The sequence below is a fragment of the Haemaphysalis longicornis genome, unplaced genomic scaffold (genome assembly GCF_048455015.1).
Source record: "Haemaphysalis longicornis isolate Haplotype H1 unplaced genomic scaffold, Haemaphysalis longicornis Haplotype H1 scaffold_14, whole genome shotgun sequence".
NCBI classification, from domain to species: Eukaryota; Metazoa; Arthropoda; class Arachnida; order Ixodida; family Ixodidae; genus Haemaphysalis; species Haemaphysalis longicornis.
Window position 1 is genome coordinate 33,082,377 of NW_027526245.1, and position 15,494 is coordinate 33,097,870.

Consider the following 15,494-nt stretch of genomic DNA (forward strand, 5'->3'; position numbering starts at 1 on the left):
ACCAGGCCGCAGTGAATTTGCGAAGGGAGCGGCTGTGTCGCGTTCGAAGCCACACTCTCTGTCCCCTCCCTCACGTGTCGGCTTCGGCCGCATCGCGCATTCTCTGACTACCCAAAATTTTGCTCGCAGACGGCTCCTAGCTGTGACTTTTCCAGGCTCAGTACCCCCCCCCTGAAACCAGCTGGGAGATACACACCCAGAGGGCACATGTAAACAGATTCGCAGTAAAAAAATTTAACCGAAGATGATGGACCGTGATGGCCACGGGTATGCCGCTCAGGGAAACCTGCCAGGAGATCTGGCAATATCAGTCACGGGCGCAGCTCAGGGAAGATGCATTCGGTAGGAATACATCTCCCGCTATATAGCGTTCGCTTTCCCGCATAGATAAACGTTCCCGACGCACGCGGCTATCTGTTTTGCACCGTATAAGGGTCACTATGCTTGGAAACAAATAAGCGGCACTTCTGAGTATGATCCCCGCCGCAGCAGCCTGTCCGGGTGGAGGCAGAAACGAAAACACCCATGTGTTGACACCCCTGTAATAGTAAAGATTACTGAGTGATCAAAATTAACCCGTATCTTTCCATTACAGCGTGCTTCGTAGCTCAAATATAGCTTTAGTGCGTAAAACCTCCAAAAGCAATTGAGTTATTGGTTTCAGCGTCGTTCCTGGGTGTTAATGTTCCTCGTGCAAACTGCTTTTTTTTAAGAAACAACCCTATAGTGTGCTCCGAGGGAAACGAAACTCGGCGTTGTTAGCTGCGATGAACCCAGAATTCCACTAGCGCACGCGGAACATGGCTTTAGGAAGAAAAGCGCCAAGAGCTCACTTAAAACACCCAATAAGAGCGAGAACGTCGTGGCTCCACGATTACGCGCCAGTTGTGGCAGGATATCCGGCCAGGGGAAGCTGTCAGTCTGCCTGGCGCGCGGCACGACGAAGATAACTATCGCGAGCCCCTCGTAGTTCACGAGCGTGCGCGCTGGCGACATCATAGCGCGCTAAGGGAAGTCGTGGGACTGCTTGGTGTTCGTCAGGGCTGTCGGATTGACTAGCGCCATGTGTCAGAATGAATAGTGCTTCGGCATCGGGTGCTCCACCAGCGTATGCGTCGGATGAGCGCCGCCAAGAAAGCGACTGTAGTGCACGTGGCGTGCGTTGCCAGTGGACGCCGTACTGGTTGTGCCTTCAAGTCATGTAAGCGAACCTGAGTGGCTTCAGGAATTTATGCGGAGCCATTACGATGGCAAGCCTGTGGCAACAACATTTACCCGACAACCAGGAGGTTTCCACAAAGAACGCTTCCAAAACTTGGTACCACCGTTATGGCGCATGTTCCCCTACAATAAAGCAAAAGTACCTGACTTCTTTTAACACGAAATTATTTTATTCCGGGCTACACAAAGATTTCCATGACGTCATATCCTTCACGGAAGTGACGCCAGTAAAACGAAGCAAGCGGCCTGTAAAGGGTGCTCCCCTGCACACGGGGTCTTCTTGCGGGGAAGCAACCTTTAGTACTAAAGTGCACATTTTACTTAGGGTTCTTCGTTTTCGGATTTTATATTTTAACGCGAAAGTGTTTTTGCCGGTATACACCAAGATTTCACTGACGTCATATCAGTCACGGAAATGGCGCCAGCACATCTTTGTCGAAGCGACCCGGCAGCAAGACGTCGCTCGCCAAGCACGCCCACAAGACAGCCGCTGACCCCCACATCATGTTCACCTGCAGCTTTCGCTGCACATTTCACTTTCGTGTTTAACCGATTCCTATGACAGAGGAATCAACCACATTTTTATTAAACTTTCTTAGATTCCTCTTTGACTTTCTTGAGCTGATTTTTCTTTCACCTTCTCTACGCGCAGTGCGGTGCACGGACAAGATGAAGAAGCAACTCTGGCTTCACAGCTGCCAGTCAGCCTGCACGAGGCCCTGCCGGTAAGGCCAGCGACGACGTCACGTACGCATGCGCTTACCTCAACGCGCTGAGAACAAAGAAATAAAGGCAATCTTTATTTTACGGTTCGCCGAGAAATAAATTGTGCCCATGCACTGCGTAGAGATGGTTAACCAGCGAAGCTGTGACGTGCGGCCGGTATTTGACGCGCGACCCGTGGCCTAACCATTTCGAAGAAACGTGCTCCGCCCGCACCGGCTGCCATTATCGCTTGAGCTATGATTCATGCAGCAGCTCGTGCCCGCTCGCACTGCGGCGATAAACTGAGCCAACCTGTATGCCTTTTACTTGTAACTCCTCTTAAACCTACTTTTTCTCGCGCATGCGCATGAGGCTGCGCCAAAGGAGTTGTCTGCGCGCAGAATACCGCCGGATTTGTCTTTCGCCGGACCATGTAAAGCTTCTCTTTAAAACAGAAATTTTGCAGTTCCATGAGCGTTTTTACAGTACAAACGCAGCAAAAGAAGGGCATTTGATTCGAGCACGCTTTCCTCCAGCGCAATTGGATCCTTTCGCAAGACAGCGCCCCTGGCGATGGCCAGCGAGCGGAACGAGCTTCTAAGGGTGTGTCCAGGGGTCATGGCCAAGTGGTGACGGGCGCGGCCGCAAAGATGAACGGGAAGTTCAGCAAAAGGTCAACTAAAGGTCTAACTAGGTCCGAACAGAGCAAAGCTTAGAAGCAAGACATATAGATAAGAAAGCGGAGGGTACCTCTCGTTAAGCCAATTTCGTTTCAGAATTCGGCGCGCCTATCTATGCACTATGGGCCGCTTCTGCTCCTTTCGTCCAACGGCGCACTAGTCATCAGCACGCAGGGCGCTGTCGTTTCCGTCAGCGTCAACACGAAGTCTACCAAAATGGCCTCCGCTGTAACGAGAAGAAAAAATTGGGTTACTGGGATACTTGAACCAGGGTTGCCAGATGGTGGTGTTGGTGAGTGATTTATTGATATAGAAAGTGGGAAAGAAGTGGACTGGGGATATTTCGAACTCATTTGAGAGTTCACCAGCATACAACCCAGTCCGGGGGAATGGAAAGGGGGAATGAAAGGGAATCGCATAGAACAAATGGGGAAAAAGAAAGAGGGAGAGAATGAAAGAGATAACGCGTAAGGCTGGCCGGCAGGTATGGGGCTACCGCTGTTTGATGAGGTCGGTCTCTTCGAGGAAGGCGACCACAAGCCGGAAGGCTTCCCGCAGGATGGAGTTGGGGCCCGTCGGGAAAAGCAGGTCCATCCGGGTGTGGCTGTGCAGCCCTAGACGCTGGAGGGTCCGCGGCGGCCGCTCTTCTGATGGAGGCGAAAAGCAAAAACGCCCGTGTGTACGAGATTTCGGCGCACGATAAAGATCCCCAGGTGGTCAAAATTAATCCGGAGCCCTCCACTACGGCGCGCCTCATCGCCTGCGTTGCGTCGGCACGTTAAACCCCTCAATCAAGACGCTGGAGGGCGGCCCGAACCTCTGCTCTTGGGGCATCGTGCTGGCGGCAGGAGCAGAGCAGCTTCCCCAGGGTCACACGTGCGTGACGCACGGCTGCCAAAGCAGCAGCCAAGTGCGTAACCACAGCTTCGCTTGATGCCATCGCTGTGACAGTTGCACGTGGCGGCACATGCGCAAAACAGGTGCACTCGGAGGGTAGCTCTGACTGTGGGAAGGTGAGAAATGTTTACCCACTTCAACGTACATGAATTCAACTTCAAATGTGCGCCCCACCGCGCAAGTGATCATCAGTGTGCCACGAGTTGTCACGTTGCTCTTCCGGGTTGTTCAGTGCAAAACTCATTACCGTGTATGGCGTCCGAGCATGGCCGCACAACTTCCCTCCTACCTTGCAGTGAGGTGCGCTACAAAGGCCTGGTGTTCCGGACGGGTGTCCTCAAGCAGTCTTCCGACAAGTAAGCCGCGCTCAGATGTCGCTTTCGACGGGTGCCGAAACGCGCATTCATTCGCACATGCTTGTTTTTCGTAGCATTGCAGTTATGGCGCACCGTACACCAGACGGTTTTTACATTCAAGCTGCTCAGTCTTTTAAGCCAAGCTTATTAAGCGACTCCAGGTTCAAGCATAGTAAACGGCTCATTCCTTGTAGCGTTAATATGACTTTCTAGCTCAGCCGATGTCAAGCCAGCGGCTCGTGCGGTTCCGCAGTAAAGGAGCCTAGTCGCTCGTTCGTTCCAAGGGTGTAGGGAGGTGCGGAGAGGGGTTGGGGGATACAAACAAATGCATAATCCCAACACCCCCGGCCTCTAAACAAAGAAACAAGTTATCTTTGCGTATAGGTTCCCATTGAGACCCCACACAGCAGTAGCAGAAACTTTATGTAGAGCCTGAACTTCTGATCGCGCGCAATGTAGCACTTGAAGCACACGAAGGAGCTTTGTCGCAAGAAAGATATTGCATACTTGCTTCGATGTGCGCTTAACTTGCGTGACTACCAATGAGGCCCAGTGTCCTGCGGTTGATGTAAAGGCACACCTTCGTACTGACGTGGGACACTTTCCCAATTAAGACAAGCAAATCTGGAAGGATTCGTTTCCCATTCACGTTAACATTCGCTCCAGACCCATCGGAGAATTGCTTAGCCACTGTAAGAATTCTTGAACACTCCTTTTGTCAGGACAAAAATACGCCGGATCCGCATAAAAAATTCGAATCAGCAAGACCCTTAACATCGCACAATTGTAAGTAAAAACCTCACACTATTGTACTCTGCCGAATGCTAGGACAAAGAGGATCTAGCTACAATGCGAACAGCAAGAGTGAGAGGCGGCATCGTTGTCTGGCGGACGACTTGCTGGCAATCGGCTGAGACAATACGAACGGCGATAAGCTGCGTAATGCGCTGGTTGTTGAAAAGCTGGATTTTCTTATACAACACAAAACCTATGTTTACTGCTGCCAGAAGTACTGACAAGAAATCGTGAAAAACCCGATCAGAAAGCCAACGTTGTAGAGGGAGATTGGTCGATAACCCCCTACAGACCTTAGTTTTTCTGCATCCTTAGTTCTGGGAATCAGCGTGGTATGTCCTGAGTAAAACGTTGGCGGTTGAATGTTATCATCACAGGCAACCGTAAATGTCCAAGAGATCTTAAGCAAGGATATTAAAAACCTGGGATACGCACCTTTAATAGAAATGGAGACTGCCCAAGACATTCCACTGGAAATTAGATCGAAGCTAAAATTGCTCCCCTTCCAAGAAATATGACCCCTCAGCACCATGAAAGCAGAAGCACAGCCAGGGCACAAACCCTTGAAACACTGTACTGTCACTCAAAAACAACAGTATTCACAAACGCAGCGGACTACGCAGGTGTTAATACCAAAACAGCGGTTGTCGCCACCCCCACTAGTTGTATTACGAGTATCACCCTTCGCCAGGCTACCATCCTCGAAGCGGAAGAAGCGGCACTCGCGTTAGCCATAACCCAGACCCATTCCAAGACCGTTATCACAGCTCGCAAGCGGCGTGTCGGAAGTACATAGCCGGAAGGATTTCCACGAAATCCCAACGCATCTTAGCCCGAAACCCTCTTGAAAGAACAGTCAACATCATTTGGACGCCTGTCCACTCATTCCTTCGCGGCAATGTAGCGGCTCATGCTCACGCCCGAGATCTTGCTTGCCGGGCAACGCAAGAGGACGACGAGAGGACCAGATACTCCGACCAAGCACGCAGATGGTATCCTTAATCTCTTACAGTGTAACAGGCTCTGAAACCACCGCGCACAATTTTTTTTTTCTGTAAGCCTCGGAAGTAAGTCAACGAGGGAATGAAATCTTCAATCCCGATCCGAAATACTGGACCAACGAAGAACATGGACAACACTCGCACAGCGTGGAAAACACGTGGAAAACAGCGTGGAAAACACTCACACTTTCATTTGTTTCAGTATCCCCAGTACCTTCCTAATTAATTTCAATTATCTCCTTGCCAAGTGCCCGTCCTTCTTTTCCCTCTCGTTGCGAGTGCAAGACCAAAGTTGTTGCAATGATTCTTACTTCCGTCGTGGCACATAGACACCTGGGGGATTGGCCAGGGATCTGGAGGTAAAAGGGCAATGTTTCCGCTTCACAAAATTCACAAACTATGAGTTGGAAACGTAAAAGTGATAGAGCAGTGCGTGTCACGTGACACCTCAGCGTAATGGCACATGAGTACAACAGGTGCAGACTAGCCGCGCATAACCATGGTTCAAGGGAGGCTGTGGCACGTGCAGCCGAATTCCTGCTGCCTTAATTCGCGCCGTAAGGCAAAGAAACGAAAGCGAGGAAAGAGATGTAGACACGGTGTCGCAGAAGATAAGTCGGCGGAAGTAATCCGCGCCAAAAGACAAATACTGGAAAGCAAAGAAAGAGGCGCAAATGCGATGTAGCGGTAAACAAGATGTTAATTAGTACCACCAGGTTTTCGCCTTCGAAGCACGCACACTTTTAAGTTGTGCGAGTTTTGAGGTTATCAGACGGGAGAAACCAAAGACAAGTTTACAATTCGCACCAATTGTTGGGAGTATTAGGGATGCTTCTCACGGGACAAGCATTGGGCCTCTTCGATTTTCCACTTCTGGCTCCCCGCGGGCTGCCCGCGGGTAGTCCGAGGATTCCCCGAAGCCATAGGGATACACGGGAAAATCGAATGTTGGACTGCTTCTCGGGGAGTCCGCGGTGAGCCCGAGACTGTAAATCGAAGAGGCCCATTGTTGATATTGCCGCGAACCATGTATGGGTTTGTTTATTTATTGTTTGTTTTTACTGCCCGGCCACGCCGGCGTCTGTTATCTGCGTCCCAAGCGAAGCGCGTCTTCCATTCTTTATTTTTATCCCGCACGGGCTATCTCATTCAGATAAGCAGACTGTTTCGCCCTAACGTCACTAGCCCAGAATAATCTTCTTTGATCTACAATGTTCTGGGTGTAAATCGACGGTTCCGGAAACACTCGCGCCGAAAGATAAAAGCCTGCAGAGCAGACGCCCGGCATTCGAATCGCCGACGCTCGCTGGAGCACGTCACTTTGTTGGCTGCTGCTTCGCCGCCTGTGTATTCCTTAAGTTGATAGGGGAGCACAAGTTCGCTCCAAAAAACTTGTTTCCCTTGAAGACAACTGCGTCGTCTTTGACTTTGTGACAATATTGTTAGTAGAGCAACTTTTAAAAGTCGAACTTTCATCACGGTAATTTAAAAATATGCACAGACAGTACAGTTGGGAGGTTCCGGGGCTCGTTTATAAATGCTCTGGGTGTATGTTACTGAATGTTAAACGGCTGCAGACGTGTCCAGGTATATGCAATCAAAACACATCTGTGTTAATACAATATTGAAAGAGTCTGATAAAAGCTGAATGCTTTGTCACGTTAGCATATCTACTAAAGCATCATGATTACAGCACTATTATTATATTATAACTATTGAACCTCACAGACTAGATGTTCTCTCATTATTCTTCGTTTCTGATTTCTTGGCGTAGGACGAACAGCAGCTGAGTCTTATTTTCACCTTAAATCTGAACTTAGGAGATCACAGGTCGACCTAGAGAGTCGTGTTTGCGTCGCTCAAAACAACTCACTCTGCTCCGTTCTAGTCGTTCGCAGGTCCACGTCACCGTGGTGATGGGATCGCACAAGAAGAAGACCATCTACACCTTTCCCAGGATACCGGTAAGTCGGTCTCGTCAAAACGCGCGTCACGAGGTCTCCTGTTGGTCCATATTTCTGTTGTTTTTTTTTTTTGCGAAATCGGATAATTCCCTGCATTTGTGCCATCACCTCCCACGGCTGCCTCAATACTGATTGCTATGTAGTCACTAGAGACCAAACACATCCACTGAATCAGCAGTTATTGTTTTCCTTCTATTATACATAAGCAATAGCCCTATTACTGCCAATCGGTTGGCGCAGCATCCGAGCGGCTTCTGCTTCCCTGTTCCCTGGTGCAAGAATACTCCTGAGTTCAACTTTATTTATTACGGCTATCTGCTTCGCAGTGCAATGCATTGCAACAGCGTCTAGGTGTAGGCGCACAAATACTACAGGAAAGCTCAAATCAAGATCTGCTCGAACTTTCAGGGCAGCTCAACAAAATTTAAAACGTGCGCGACAAAAACTCCCGGATCCTGCACCTTAGATTTGCTGTTTTCTGGCACGTAGTTGGAGTATGATAATGTGCATTATATGAACGACGAACGTATTCTGTGTAAACCATGTTACGACAGCCCGCACCGGAAGCTCACCGAAAAAAAGAATCGCGTTTGTTTTTCTGTTTTTCAGTCCCACCTAAGGAGTCTGCGCCAAACACGCAACGAAAAAGCAACGTTCTCAGTTTCATGTCTTGTTTCGTAAGTGAAACGCTACGGGCGAGGTATGGGACATAAAAACCACCCATACAATTAGTGGTGGGTCCTAAATAAAGATAAAGTGTATACCTACAAGTAAAGATGACCAGAATATTTCGCAAGGACTTTACAAGAAAACATTAAGAATGGAGCTGAGGTCACCGAAGATAAACAATTAAGTGGTCGGTACGATGAACCGCCCCACACTGTACGTTTTCTTAGTACCTTCTTCAAATTTTTACCCGCTTCATGAGAGCAGAGAAAAGTTAGCCCATTAGCTAGTGACCAGAGCATCTTTATATGAATCGGCTTCTAACCACTATCCTAAGCAATTGTTGCAATCAAAGTTAGTTTTAGAAACTGCATTTATCTGTTTGTCTTCGACGGGCGTGCGAGGAGGCTTTCTTTACCTGTTCGTGTCGCCTGGTGTACCAAAACGATAACCATCAAACCGAGTTGCAAGGCGCTGCAGCTCTTAACTAAACGGGCTAATATTATAAACGAGGCACTCTGCATGTGTGCTGTAAATTAGCCGCAAGAACTCCAACAGCGGCCTCAATCTAATACAAAGCAACCATACTATGAGTTCGGCCACATCGTTTGCCATGGTAGCACTGCAAAAAACGTAAATTTTTCAGAAAGGCTAAACGTTAATTCCAAAATTCTGAAGTTGATAAACGTTACCAATCTGAAAACAACGTGAATGGCGGTAGAGGATTTTGCTTGGAAGTAATATAGGTGGCGTGGCAGTACCGATCCAAGAGTTCACCTAGTGCGCTACTGTTGTCACTGGTTTACTGTCGGTCTGTTTTTGCGCTCTTGCCACGTTTCTACTGCCCGTATCAAGCTGTACTTCCCAACTATTAAATTGAGCCAAGGAATCCCGGCAATATCGACGAAATGCCTATTTTTTATTGACAGGTAACGTGAAATGTCATCTGTTTTCTTCCTTCATTTCTTCTAGATGGAAGACCTGATGATTTATATCGGCGGCCACGTCGACATGTGGCTGGGCTTCGCCCTTATCGGAGTTTGCGGAGTGGTCCTGGACTTTTCCATCAAGTGCTCCAAGTGGTTTAGTCGGTGAGCTACTTGCAGACACATTTCTCACCACCAACTAGGAGTTTGGACGATGCAGACAATGGCTCCGATATACCTGTTCGAACGTAGATTTCATTTTCTTAAAGAGGGAAAGAGATGCCATATTACTGTGCACATAGCTGCGTTGATAAGCCGAAGTTGTGTTCGATGTCGATATCAATGCAACAGGCAGGTTCACTCTTCTGCTTCCAGATTCAGCAACCGTGGCGCATACGAAACAGTGAATTATTAATTCGCGTATTAGGCTAGCTGAAAATGTGTTTCAGAGCCTTTTGCGCAGGCAGCGTCGGCCGCCATTTCTTGTGTTCGGCCAATCTCTAACTAAAACATGCGTCGCATTGATTTATTGAATGGAAGTATGGTCGCAAGGGCAAAGAACAATCTGGCTAATAAAACTGGCTCATAGGCGAGTTTATACGTGATTTGTGTGAAACAAAGCGAAAAAAATGGACACGGTGCACATTAAAATTAGACTGAACTAGTGGTCACTCTCAACTAGGTTTATTTTGCAGGAGACTCCGAGCTATACACTGAAGAGTCTATTACGACGTTCAATGAAAAAGATCCATGAAAGGGCGCCTCTGCATGCGTCGGTGACAGACTTATCACGCTCTTTTTTAATATAATATGCCTCCATGATTTCGCTCGCAATTTGTTCAAGGCTTCCAGCCGCAAGTTTAATCTCCCGAAATGCTGCATCGCATCCGCAGCTGCAACAATGGGTAGGCAAGTGGGATCCATTGCTGTTTATAGCGGCAAGTCAAGTTTTCTTGCGTAGACAGTTACGCACTTTCTTATTTGGCTTTTCCCCCTCAAAAAAAAAATCCGCTCCAACTGTCATGCATGCTTCTTTTGGCGCGCCTGCTTCTTGTCTTAGCGCAGACATAGCTGCGCGAGCTTTGTCGGAGCAAAAAATACCACTGGTACTCATCACGGCAACTTTTGCGCACGCTAAATGGGACACAACGAAAAGTACTCGAATACCAGAGCAGACTGCAAATGAACTGCAAACACTGAAACGCGTAATTGCACGGGCGTCATCGATGCTAACCAAAAAATTGGCCCCGTATCTGCTCCTTCCATTGCGAATGTCGTAAAAAGACGATAGTTTTTGTAGACATGTGCCGAGGAAATGCCCCCTTTTGCTTTGCCGCTCCCCTCTCATAGTGCTATTCTACCATCGCGCTCCTCCCAAGGAAAAGACACCAAGGGCTTGCTCAAGGCGATTTGAATTTACCGCGTTCCACTGCTACAGGCCGGGTTTCTAGATGCCAGCGCTGCAGTACGGCGGAGATGCGCGTAAATAGAGGCGGCCGACTTGAAGGTTTATAGAACCGCGTGGCCGTGCTTCACGTGCGTTCCAAACAGAACGTGGAACCTACCTAGTGGAACCTTCTGTTGCTGTTGCCGCGTGATTTTTCATATGCCGCCTGTAGGTAGCGCGGGCAACAGCAAGCGGCAGTTGTTTTTCTGCAGTAGATGTATAATAACATTTGCTATCGAAAAACCAAGCTTCCATAAATTTTTTAATAAAGGAACACTGTAAATATTCTTGTGTATAAATTTTCGGTCTTATATTTGCGTAATGTCTTGTTCATGTTCAACAAAGTTGACAAGTATGAATATATAAACCGGGCTTAGACGCTCACATTTGGCTGTGAGTATATTAAGACTATGGCGCACTGTACATTTACTTTGGCCGGGTGGCTGAATCGAGTCACAGAAACACAGACGGACACACAGACAGACAGACAGACAAACCAAAATTTCTGGGTTTAAGTTGCCCAAGAAAGACTATCGTCTTTAATATCCCGCGTATCCGTGCCATTGCATTACTTGACCGTCTTACCTGCTGGCGCCAAGCAGCGGGCGCACAAAAAAAGATAAAAGGCAAGGAAAAATACAAGGAATAAAAATGAACAAAGCAATTATACAGTGGGTAAATCATTCCACTCTAGTATCGTACGCTGAGAAAACAATATTTAAATATGTCAGTATACTCGGGTACAACTTAAGTACGACAACCGAAGTCGCCCCTAGCTGCGCCTTGTCACCCTACCGCCTGTTCCTCCGCGAGGCCCAAAGAGTGCATTATAGCGTGTTTTTTTAACGTGACACGAGTAGTTTCGATTATTTCTTGGGCTTATTCTGGTTATAAATAACTGTAGCAACAAAAAGAAACTGCGTGAAAAAAAAATTAGCTCCAATCCACGCTGGGAAGGGGATCGGAAAGCAAAGCTTTAAACGATACCCACAACAATTGCCCACGCGACGTCACTTGAATTCACACACGAGGCTCTACAAAGAGTGAAACCAGAGATTCTGCCAGCCGTTACCTGAGATTCGCGGGGAGGCATCCAAAACGCAGCAGCGTCGGCCACGCCCGGGCTAGCGGCGGTGTCGACAGAGAGAAAACGGAGAGGAGCGTCTTTCGTACGGCAAGAAAGTAGAACCTAGCCATCCTGATGTGCTAGCTCGCGGCTCCACCACGGCGCGACACAAGCGCAGACACCGAAACAATTCGGCATGTGGGCCTATAGTGATTCCCATTTATACCAATCAAAACTGGTTATTTAGTAAGTTTGAGAATTGCGAAAAAGCTGAGGGAACTTTTATAGCCGCTATTTATCAGAACCAGTTGCTCCTTTCCCCTTTTGTAATACCTCTTAAAACACAACCGAATTGGTATTCACCAATTTAGAAAACGGAGACCCATTCGTGGCAAGCACTGCGCAAAAGGTAGCGTTTCTGTAGCGGCCAGATGTCTGTATGTGGTGTGTACATTTTGTTTTCCCGCCCTGCAAAGCAATACATAACGTATCTTTGCCTTACCATCACTTAATTCCATCGGGTTCGGGTTTCCCTGGAAGTGCTTTCGAACAAGTTAAGCAAGCCGTGCGAAGTAAGCGCGCAATGGACGCGAAGCTGCGCCAAAACAGGCCCAAAACAACCGTCGCTAAAGCAGACGACAAAACCGTACTGCCGACGTGCCTGCCGGCGAGCAGGCACCTCGCGCGGGGAACGCTGGGCAAATAGGCCGCACCATCTACAGTGTGCTTCGTAAGTGGAACCCTCCGCCCCCCAACCCCCCCCCCCCCCCCTAGCTGCCGCCTCCACCGCATTGGGAGTTGGCTGGTAGAGGTAGAAAGCTTCCATTTAAAATCTAGAAAAGCTTGCACTCACGCGCAAGACTTGAATCGCGAAGCTGTTGTAGGTGAGCATTGATGGACACATAGTTTCAGTAGCCCGCCCTGCTTTTCAGTTCGGGGCCTCTTCCTCGGCCATGCGAACTTTGCGCGGCCGGACGATGCCAAGAACTACGAAGACGTTGCGCGCGAGGTGTCTCGTACGATACTGAGCGCACGCGCACGACGAGGGACCCGTATGCGGCCAGCAACCCCTGGCCCCGGGCTGCCAGTGCAAGCTGGGTCGGAAGGGCGACCTGCCCTTCAGGGGAGGAATTAACGCGGATGTGACGTCACGTTTGCTCGCAGCGTACCCGCGCGGTGTGTTTACATTTTTCCCAGTGCTGCCTACACGGCGTGTGCGCCGTAGCGGCCGTAGTGGCCGTAGTGGTTCAAGTCGTCGCGTTGGACTTTTGCTGTCGACGCAAGAACTCGTGAAGTGTCGATGGTTGTCGCCCTGTCAACCGCCGTTCAACAGCTCCAGCGTCTTCTGGCTCGGATCCACGGCTTTGCAGTTAGCTGTGGGCGTTCAACTGTCCACCATCGGCCGACTCAGGTGAGCACTCCTTTTTGGCGGGTTTGCAATCAGTTCGCATATCTCCTACTGAAAAGTTTGCTTTCTTCTCGCGGCAGTTATATTAGCGACGCTTACGAAATTCTTAGCGGCGCGTTCTCACCGTCTTGTATTATTGTCGCTGTTTATGCTGCTCTGTTCGCGTCTGTCACGATCGCGAGCTGTTGACGGTTTGTTGCACGGCGCGGAAACTCGCTCGCATGCAAACCCGTCTCGCCCATGGCGTTTCCTTGTCTCTTCTTTAATGTGGCGTCATTAACATCACTTGTTATCCTCGACGCTTTTTCTAGACAACGTGCCTTGTGCTAACCGATCTTAATATTGTAACGAAAATGAACTTGCAGTACGATCTGTTGGTGAAGTTAGGAGCGTGACAGGACGCTGTTGGCAAGGTTTTCATGTGTGCGTGTGGTTCGTGAGGGCGTTGTAACACGCTCCTTTAGCCTGTTGCACTCGTTGCAGCATCCAGCACCTTTGCTTGCCAGGAGTGCCTGCCAAGGGATGCCTACTTCGTTATGTGTTTTCATCTTTAATAGTGGGGCCAATCATCGCTCAATAACCGATGGAAATTCAGCGGGAACGACCCGGATAACGCAGGGCGGCCAAGAGCACTGCTTCTGTGGTCTTAGCTGTAGTTTACCCTTTTTTTAATCATCCTAGATTGTTTATTTACTGCTGCCTCAACGGTGTTTCATTCCTCATGTTCCATGTCTTTCTCTTGCAGCATCTCCTGACTGCAGTCACGGTGCCCCTAGCCTGCCTGCAGCACTCATCCTGCCATTCTAGTGGGGACTGATGTTTGCAGGCCACTTGTCACAACCAAACGGGTTCCCGACTTTGCTAGGCTTGTAATTGATGGTATACTTTAGATCCCCCAGTGCGTTCTCCCTCTGTGTACATTTCAAGCGAGGGTTTACAGTCACACGGTAGTTGATAGCCATGGAGACAGCAGCGTGTGTACTGAAAATCAAGCTCAGTTATTTAGGCCAATGTCAAAAAACCAACCTGGTCTACGCATCCATTCCAGCCTGACATTTTCAAGTACAAGTCTTTCAGTAAGTAGTGTAACAATGAAGAGGTAGGGATAGCTCATGCACTGCTTATTTGCTACCTTCACTTTTTTTCCGATGAAAATTTATGGACGATGCTATATGTACCACGTAGTGAGGTCCCACCAGAAATTGTTATATGCACTACCGATATAGCACAATCTATGAGGCGGGCTGGCGTGACCTTCGTGCAAACGGCATCGTACGTGGTTTCCGTCACGATAAAGTTTGCACTGTAGCCGACTTGAATGGGTTATGGCTGACCACAGGGTCGTTTACGGCGCCTTCCAGCTTCCAGTGGAGGCAGGAATATAAATTACGTTGTCGGCCAGGGCACAATACATGCTGACACCACCATAGATATACCGTGCCTCGAATGCCCGCGTCATTTTTTTTTTAATTTTACTTTTAAGTTTTTTGTAAGCAAGGATATATCTAGTGCCCCTATGCTGTCTATCCTTGGTTTTTGCAAACACTCTAAGTAATATCGCACGGTAGCTTTATTCGTCTTAATGAGATTTCTGAGGTGCCAGATTGCTCAGATCTCGCATGGTTTCCTATGGCTGCAGGAATGTACAATATCTCGGGTTCGATTCTTGGCTGCCGAGGCTGCATTGAATTTATAAAGCAAAAAAAATTAACCTTCTGTACACGATGTCTTGGTTTATGCTAAAGATCCTTGTGTGAGAGGTCTACCACACCGCCCTGTGCCTCATAGTGCGAAGTGCCCTCAGTTTACTCGATTATGCAGCAGTTACTTAGTGCCTTCTCATGTAAACTCTTGAGTGCAAACGGGAGAAGGTGCACCTACCTCGCCTTGAGCTGTTAGACTAAGTTGCCTTTTTCGCATGACGTCTAAGCTGTGTGAGAAAGCCATACAGGGCTGAGAATGTAAGAAATGCTTCTTATGTGAAGTAGTTTATACATAGCGTTTAAAAAAAGCTTAAGTCGCATTATTTTGCAGTGCACTCTTTAAACGTTTTACACCCCTCCTACCGCCGTGCTTTTATTGTTAATAAAGGCGCTTTGCATATGTAGACACAGGAAAATGAAGCAGGAAGACATATAGATATTTTTTTCAGCTGCACAGTGTCGCAGGCTATGCACCTGACGCAATGCTGTTAGTTCATCACGGTTTGCACTGTGCTTTAAAACAGTGTGTTACCAAGATCCAAAGACTCACTTGGCAATTTCATGTCAGGAATGATACAAAAGGGCTGTGTAAGCAATGCCCATATTATTCTTGTCATTTTGTAGTTTATGAGAGCTGCTGCAGCCAAGCATTCTATGGT

The 15,494-nt window shown here is 48.4% G+C and overlaps 1 protein-coding gene across 1 annotated transcript in view; it reads left to right on the forward strand.

The window, feature by feature from the left end:
• LOC144165034 (uncharacterized) overlaps nt 1–15,494 on the forward strand; it is a 111,574-nt gene that overhangs the window by 80,914 nt on the left and 15,166 nt on the right. Inside the window, exons 21-24 of the mRNA XM_077695194.1 lie at nt 1,874–1,946; nt 3,800–3,859; nt 7,544–7,619; nt 9,258–9,376. Coding sequence (XP_077551320.1) covers nt 1,874–1,946; nt 3,800–3,859; nt 7,544–7,619; nt 9,258–9,376 — 328 coding nt within the window. The remainder of the gene's footprint in view (nt 1–1,873; nt 1,947–3,799; nt 3,860–7,543; nt 7,620–9,257; nt 9,377–15,494) is intronic.